This window comes from Aaosphaeria arxii (assembly GCF_010015735.1).
Source record: "Aaosphaeria arxii CBS 175.79 unplaced genomic scaffold BU24scaffold_13, whole genome shotgun sequence".
Taxonomy (NCBI): Eukaryota; Fungi; Ascomycota; class Dothideomycetes; order Pleosporales; genus Aaosphaeria; species Aaosphaeria arxii.
Window position 1 is genome coordinate 464542 of NW_022983486.1, and position 8276 is coordinate 472817.

At 52.0% G+C, this 8276-nt stretch overlaps 1 protein-coding gene across 1 annotated transcript; it reads left to right on the top strand.

Annotated features, from left to right (window-relative positions):
- Positions 1-3789: 3789 nt before the first annotated feature.
- BU24DRAFT_358360 (uncharacterized protein) lies at positions 3790-8276 on the top strand (the record flags this gene model as incomplete). Its single annotated transcript, XM_033523992.1, has 2 exons — positions 3790-7647; positions 7698-8276. The coding sequence occupies 2 exons, from the start codon at positions 3790-3792 to the stop codon at positions 8274-8276; spliced, it is 4437 nt and encodes a 1478-aa protein (XP_033377864.1).

An 8276-nucleotide genomic window follows, 5' to 3' on the forward strand; every position in this document is an offset into this window, starting at 1 on the left:
TCGTTTGTGTGTCACAGAGCGGGCAGTCAAAGGGAGGTCCGCGGCCCCAAGGAGGAGGAGCTACAACGCGGAGGCCTCCGTCAAAGCGAGATATACATCGAATAACTGGTTCATACACTGCAGGTGATTCATTGGGGTACAGAAAACGTATACTAGTAGTTGTACTTAGTTGCTGGTAGTTGTAGCTGTAATCGGAAGTATACCCAGGTTGGTGTATGGTGATAGTGGTTGAAAGCGGTGAAGCAGCATTGCACGTGTAAAAGAATGCTCCTCTGCCAACGGGGTACAGAAGGCAGACATGGCGCTTGGCAATGGTTATTTGTATGTTCTAGGGATTCATGATGCGATGGAAGATGCAATGAAAGTTACCCAGTAGAGTAAGTACTCAATGAAACAGAGTCAAACTGTGAAACATGTAGCAGCATGCAAGCGGTTGATTTGTGCTCGGCGATGGTACGAGGTAAGTAGGTCTAGTCTAGTACGGAGCAATTCCGTGAGACACATAGACATGTAGGACGCACACCTACAACCAATTCCGGCTTTGAGTTAGATTATTACTCGTAGTGTAATCCAATAGTGGTGGGTGTTCTATGTAGCGAGCCGAGGCGACGGGCTGGATGCATCATGTCTCACCCCTCGTTCAAGATGGCGAGTGTCAGTTGAGACATGGTGAAAATAGGAATGAGGATTGGATAAGTGAGGAAACTTGAGAATGATGAAATTGAATGGATGCATAGCATGAGTGTCAGTCAGAATGACAGTAGTGCCCAGGCTAATGCTGTACCATGAGTTCAGTGATGATGGTGGAGGGGCGGATGATCCATGTGAGCTTGGGAGCCTGACCCTAATACGGCTGATACCGATACTGACAGTTACATGTGCGCCTCTTACGAGTAGGACCGCTGTGGAATGACGAGGTGACGAGGAAGGCGAGTATCATGACAGGCAGAACGTTGATACACAACGGGTCTGATCTCATAATACATGAAATTCTTTAGTACGAAAGGACAAGATCCCTACTCGGGTAGGGATCACTATGCACTGACGAGGTGAAGAGAGAAAGGGTTCGGAGGATTAGATTATCCTCTTCCGTCCGATGACGTCAAAAACTTGTGATCGGAGGTGGTCGGTGATAATCAACAACGCCACTGAGGTCGACCCTGAGAAAATAAGAAAAGACATACGCAATCGCTGTAGGGTAATACCTTGTGCAGATAACTTGCGAGTAATGACTTGTGCAGACTCCACAAGACAAGGCGAGATAGGGCGAGAATGTGGGGTGACTTTGTCGTTGTGGCGTTGATGAAGTGGCGAGGGTGGCTCAACCGATCGTCCTTGATGCTCCAGTTCTGGTAAAGATATGACCCTGAATATTGGAATGAATGGATCTCCGACAATTCAATTTCACCGAGACCGAAACCCTTGATTTTCATTCAGAGGTAATGGCTGCAGTTAGTAGTTTGTGCACTTCATGAATGATACATGTTTTAAGATTACGAGAGGTATGAACTGGCAGGTAGCTACAGTGAACTCTCGAATACGCTAAACTAGTTATGGACGATACTGGGAGTATTATGTAATCGAGGGTTGAATCGAATTTTCACATTTCGATTGAGGAATCCTCATGATTTGTCGGCCGAGTCCCCCCATCTCCGCCTCCACCGCAACCACATTTCCCACAATTACCACCATAAAGGTACCGATTATTCCGATTCACCATCCCATCCCATCCCATCCCATCGTTCGAGGGAGAAGACCCTGATCATCGCTACCGGACCACATCGCCCACATCTCACCTTTCACAATAGCCACCATCCCTCATCACATACTTCATCAGACGTATACACTGAGTGCACACCTACATACTTGTCCCAACTAACAATTTATATGATGCCAAGCAGATAACTATGTTACGGCGTCTCCGCGTATTTCATTCCATCGCCCGCAGTTCTCCCACTCATTCAGGACACGGGCGGGCAACCTATGTCCAATCCATTGAGCCAATGAAGGAGCCGTCTTGCGCTAATCCCCCTTCCCGTGTGTGGTATCCATAGTGTCGATCGCCTACCAACATGCAGCATGCTACATGACCATCGGCCCTGGTGGGAGATCGACATTCGTGAGCCACATGCATTCAATCTGGTTTCTTACCGTGCAACTCTCTTGGAAAACTCACAAGATCCCTCTCCATCTATTCTCTTCCATCTCTAGTAGTTACATCTGTCCCTCTTTTTTTTCGCTGCATCCCACTACAAGGGACTGCTCGTAGATCCTACCATGTTCCACCCCTCCTCTCCTCGTAGTCTTCTAATGCCTGTCCACTCGCATCTCCTTCTCTCTTCTTCCTTCCTTCCCTAACCACCTCTCCGCCATATTTTCTCTACATATTTCCGTTCTGCGGTACTACGCCATAGTTCGCTCCAACCTAGCAAATACTATCCTGCCTTCTACCGTGCTTTGTGAAATCTCCGTTCCAATCCATTCTCTGCCGTACCTTCCCTCTTTCCCTCCTTGTCCCTGACCTTGTCCTTGTCTACCTGTTCGTAGTTTAGTGAGTAAACCCATCGACCCTCTTGTGTGTCGTTCCTTCCCTATCCCATCCTATTGCCTCATCATTCTCCTTCGCCTCGCCGCCCACACTCACCCATTCACTCTCCCTCCTCCATACCCATATCCACATTCAAATCCACAACATCATCATCCTCGTCATCCTCGTCACCAGCCTACCCTACCCACCTACCTCCACTCCACTATCACGACTGTATAATCGCCGCCTTATAGCCTTCTTCATATCCTGACTCCAACTGCCCCGACAACGAGCCCACTCTAACTGTTCTAAGCAGCCCAAGTTTCCTTCGCTTCTCGCGCTATCGTCAGTGGAAATAACGGTTCGCTGCTTGCTATTCACTACTTCCGCCGCCGACAACCACCGCCATTACCGATTCTGCTAGATATCATTATTACCTCCACACTCCAACACCTTCTCCTTCTCCTTCTCTCCCTCCTCTTCTCCCACTCAACCTCCTTTCCTCCCTCCAACTCTCTACAGAGTACCTCTCCTACGTCTCTACCTCTTCACCTCGATCCTCTTCCCTACCCGATATCCGAATCCTATTTTCTCACATTTGCATGCGACACGGACCCCACACCGGTGCTATCCCGCCACACCTAGCCCCCCCTCCTCCTCCCGACCGCCGACACTGATACCTCATATACACACATCGCCTCTCGTGGAGCAACAGATACAAGAGACCCCCGACTTGGCCTCAATTCCGCCTCGAATCGCCGCCGACGGATTCGTACATCGGCTTTTTACCCTGCATAGCCAAGCGACTGCAGCATCCATTTCATTCCCAGGACAGGCCAAGTTTCGTGGGGGCATTCATATTAGTGGATGCCAGGAAACCTGTGCTCCGTTCCGACACACAATAAACGTCATACGCAACCACCTCGCATATCCATGGACTCGTAGCTTCTTTGTGTGCGCGAAACATCGTGGTCGCGACCTCAATTCGATCCCACACCCACCCCTCCAATCTCGGCCCTTCCCGCCTCCCCGTTCCTACCGTTTGCGCTCACTTCTCTCTGGAGAGAAGCTGAAGCGCAGTCTTCATGTCTTCAGATCAAGAACGTCCACCGTCTCGATCGGGTCTCGAAAATGAGACTTCCACCATCGACTTCGCTCCCGGTCGCGGGCCTGGACCAGAGCGATCCCCAACCTCGCCCACCCAGGAGAACACCAAGATGTGGTCTTCCCCACTTGCGTCCATGCCATCCTCCTCCGCAGTCATGTCCCCCTCAGAAGGTTCGGCGCTCAGTCCGTCCGCCACAGATCGTGTCTTCCCCGTCCGAAGCGTCGTATCGGTAGACCCTACACCAACGCCTTCGCAGCGCCCGCAAGGCGACTACTTCCACCCTTACTCGAAGATCAGCGAATCTCGCATACCGAGCGAGGCACGGCGGCCCTCCCAAGGCTCCTCCGCCTCAGCATCGTCATGGTCCTCACGACTCCCAATCCGATCCATCTCGGCATCAACTCCGCACGGCGAAGAGACACCGTCTGCACCAGAACCGACCCCGCCGCGAGAAAAGAAGGATGGCATGAAATTGGGTCCGCCACGGTTACCAGCGCATTTTTTCAATGATGTGATCACGGGAGGCGGTGGGGACAACAGCCGCCCGTCGTCCGTATGTCAGGATAATGTTCCGACAGTTGGCGCTGAATCTTCTGCAAAGAGCGTGGCGAGCAGTCTGGGCGATCCTGGGCCCTTGATCACCCACAGGTTCAAACATGTCATGACGGAGGGCGGTCACGCTGTAATCACAGGCCGAGATGGCGACGCCCTGCAACGGTGCGAGGACGAGCCAATACATATTCCAGGCGCAGTGCAGGGTTTTGGTGTATTGGTCGCCCTGGAGGACACTGCCGAAGCGGGGGTCCTGCCAGTTCGCATTGCCAGCGAGAACTCGATGCGAGTATTGGGGCGATCACCGAGAGAGTTGTTCGCTCTGGAGAGTTTCACAGACATCCTGGGTGAGGAGCAAGCGGACAATCTCATCGACCATATCGATTTCATCAAGGACGAAGATGCTGATGTGGCGAGCAATGGACCAGAGGTCTTCACTCTAACATTAAAGATCGGCAAGACACGCTCGAAATTGTGGTGTGCGATACACCAAAACCCAGCCAATCCTGGCCTCATCATTTGCGAGTTCGAAATCGAGGACGACCAACTACATCCTCTTGTACCTCCGAACGATATGACGCCGGAGCTTCCCGAGGACACGCTAAACAGTGAACCCACCCCCGAGGAATTTTTGGAGAGCACGGAAAACAAGAGTAGACCACTGAGAGTGCTGAGAAGTGCCAGGAAAAGGAAGGGCGAGGCGGCTGCAATGGAAGTCTTCAACATCATGTCACAGGTGCAGGAACAGCTCGCAGCAGCCGCGAATCTCGAAACATTTCTCAGAGTATTGGTTGGTGTGGTGAAAGAGCTCACAGGCTTCCATCGCGTGATGATATACCAATTCGACCAAACCTTCAACGGTCGGGTTGTTACGGAGCTTGTGGATCCGCGAGCGACCAAAGATTTATACAAAGGCCTTAATTTTCCGGCATCTGACATTCCAAAGCAGGCCAGAGAGCTGTACAAGCTGAACAGGGTGCGCATGCTATACGATCGAGACCTGGAAACCGCCAGACTCGTCTGTCGAACTCCCGAGGATTTGGAGACTCCTCTCGATCTGACACATTCCTACCTCCGCGCAATGTCCCCAATCCATCTGAAGTATCTCGGGAACATGGCAGTGCGATCATCCATGTCAATATCAATAAACGCCTTCAACGAGCTATGGGGCCTCATTGCGTGTCATTCCTACGGTGGCAAGGGAATGCGCGTGTCTTTTCCGATACGGAAGATGTGTCGATTGGTTGGCGATACTGCATCTAGAAACATCGAAAGATTGTCGTATGCTTCGAGATTGCAGGCTAGGAAGCTAATCAACACAGTTCCGACACAACACAATCCATCCGGCTACATCATAGCTTCTTCAGACGATCTTCTGAAACTCTTCAATGCAGACTTTGGCCTTCTTTCCATTAGAGATGAGACGAAGTTCCTCGGAAAGCTCGAACAGTCGCAAGAGGCCTTGGCCATGCTAGAGTATCTGAGGATGCGAAAGATCGAGGCCGTGATGACATCGACCAATATCTCCCAAGATTTTCCCGATTTACGATACCCACCAGGATTCCAGGTCATTGCTGGGTTGCTCATAGTGCCACTTTCAGTCGGGGGTAGCGACTTCATCGTTTTCTTCCGCAAAGGGCAGTTGAAGGAGGTGAAGTGGGCAGGCAATCCGTACGAAAAGTTCATCAAAGAAGGCACAGAGGGCTACTTGGAGCCTCGAACAAGTTTCAAGACATGGTCCGAGACAGTGGTCGGCATGTGCCGAGAGTGGTCTGAAGAAGAAATAGAGACTGCTGCGGTTTTGTGTCTCGTGTACGGAAAGTTCATCGAGGTTTGGCGGCAGAAAGAGGCGGCCTTGCAGAGCAGCCAGCTTACGCGCCTGTTGTTGGCGAATTCGGCACACGAAGTCCGTACACCTCTCAACGCCATCATCAATTACCTGGAAATCGCACTCGAGGGATCACTGGACAATGAGACGAGAGAAAACCTATCAAGATCACATTCCGCTTCGAAATCACTCATCTATGTAATCAACGATCTCCTTGATCTCACCAAAACAGAAGAAGGTGTTCCACTGATCAAGGGAGAAACGTTCGACCTGCGCGCCACTCTGAAAGAGGCCACCGATATGTTCCAGGGAGATGCTCGACGCAAGAACATCGCCTACGACGTGATTGAGTATCCAGAACTACCCTCACACGTCATTGGAGATCAGCGACGTGTTCGGCAAGCAATCTCTAACATCACCGCCAATGCGATACAAAATACCACGGAAGGGGGTATCAAGGTTGAGATGTACGTTGCGTCCAAGCCGAGCCCGGGTCGCGTGGACATCGAAGTTGCTGTGACGGATACAGGCGTTGGCATGAACTCAGAGACTCTGGATAAGCTTTTCAACGAACTTGAGCAGGTGCAATCCGAACCAGCTGGCTTGTTGGAAGATGCTATCGCTCCAACTCCCAAGCAAGGCGAGAAGGGCGAGGCCCCTACATTGGGTCTCGGCCTTGCGCTGGTGGCTCGCATCATCGGCAACATGAATGGACAGCTACGGCTCAAATCCGAAGAGGGGAAGGGCTCCCGCTTCGTGATTCAATTTCCGTTCGAAATTCCCGACTCTGAGGTACAGAACGCCGAAGAACAAGCCACTTCATCCCCGGGCAGTCTTACACCACAAGGAGAGTCCAGCTCGAGCCCCGTCCCAGAGGACGGGGAGAGGATGCTCATTGCCCCAAGCCTGTCGCGCAATGACTCTGACGGCAGTAGTAGCAAAGTGGCGAGGAAAGAGAGCATGGAGAGTCTGACGAGCCAAAAGAGCCTGACGAGTACGAAAAGCCTACGTAGCCTCCAGAGTGCAATGAGTGGAAAGAGTGGAAAGAGCGGCAGGAGCCAGAGGAGCGACGTCGACAGATTGATAGAAGCAATTCAAGAGCCGCACCTTGTGGGGCAGTCGCGGCCTTCGAGTGAGCGTAGTATGAGCTCGAAGTCGCTGAGACCGACGCTCTCCAAACGAAACAGCCGAGAGCACAGTGCGCCAACTTCTCCAGTCCGCACGAGATCAAGGAGCCTCGAAGCGGTTGAGAGCGAACGGGTCATCACGCACCGTCATTCATTACCAAAGGACTTACCTGGACAACAATCCGTAGCTGACTCTGGGCATCCAGTCAGAGCCATTAAGATGCCTGACGAAATAGGCTCCCCTATTTCGACAAAACCCCCGCAAGGCATGATATTGGGACAGATTCATGACGAGCCGGCGAAAATCGAGGCTCAGCCCGAAAGCTCAAGCCCCGAGCATCTTCGGGTTCTGGTCGCAGAAGATGATCCGGTAAACAGTAGGATCATCAAGAAGAGGCTCGAGAAGAAAGGTCACCAAGTTTTCCTTACCGTCAATGGAGAAGAGTGTGCAAGCGCATTCTGTGAGGATCCACAGGGCTTCGATGTCGTCCTGATGGATATGCAAGTAAGTGAGATTCTGATCCGTCACATAGTCGAGGTCTAACTTGCTCCCAGATGCCCATTGTCGACGGGCTTACCTCCACCAAGATGATTCGCTCGTTCGAGAAGACTCACGCTGGCACGATGTCCGCTCGCGCTGAGCTGTGCGGTCGAGTGCCCATCATTGCTGTTTCGGCCTCCCTTGTGGAGAGGGAGAGAGAGACGTATGTTCTCGCAGGTTTCGATGCTTGGATCCTAAAGCCGATCATGTTTGATCGTCTATCAAAACTGATGACCGCCATTGTCGACACTCCCACTCGCGAAGACTGTCTCTACGAAGCCGGACAGTGGGAGCGAGGCGGATGGTTCCACAAGGGGCAGAAGAGCGCGGAAGAAGCGTCTACGGCACCATCTGACGCACCCATCCAGTCCAATCCGCCCGAGATTGCGAACGTCACTGAGGACTCTGCTATCATCGATGATGCAACCGCTGGCGACGAGGAGAACAAGATTCCAGAAGAACGAGAGAGGTTGCTGCAGGCCCAGGAAGAAGAGAAGGTTTCCCGATCGGAAACCATTCCGGGCAAGCATGTTCACTACGAAGATGGTCCCAGCGACGATGCGCAGCCACTACCACCCACGGACGAGTCGTAG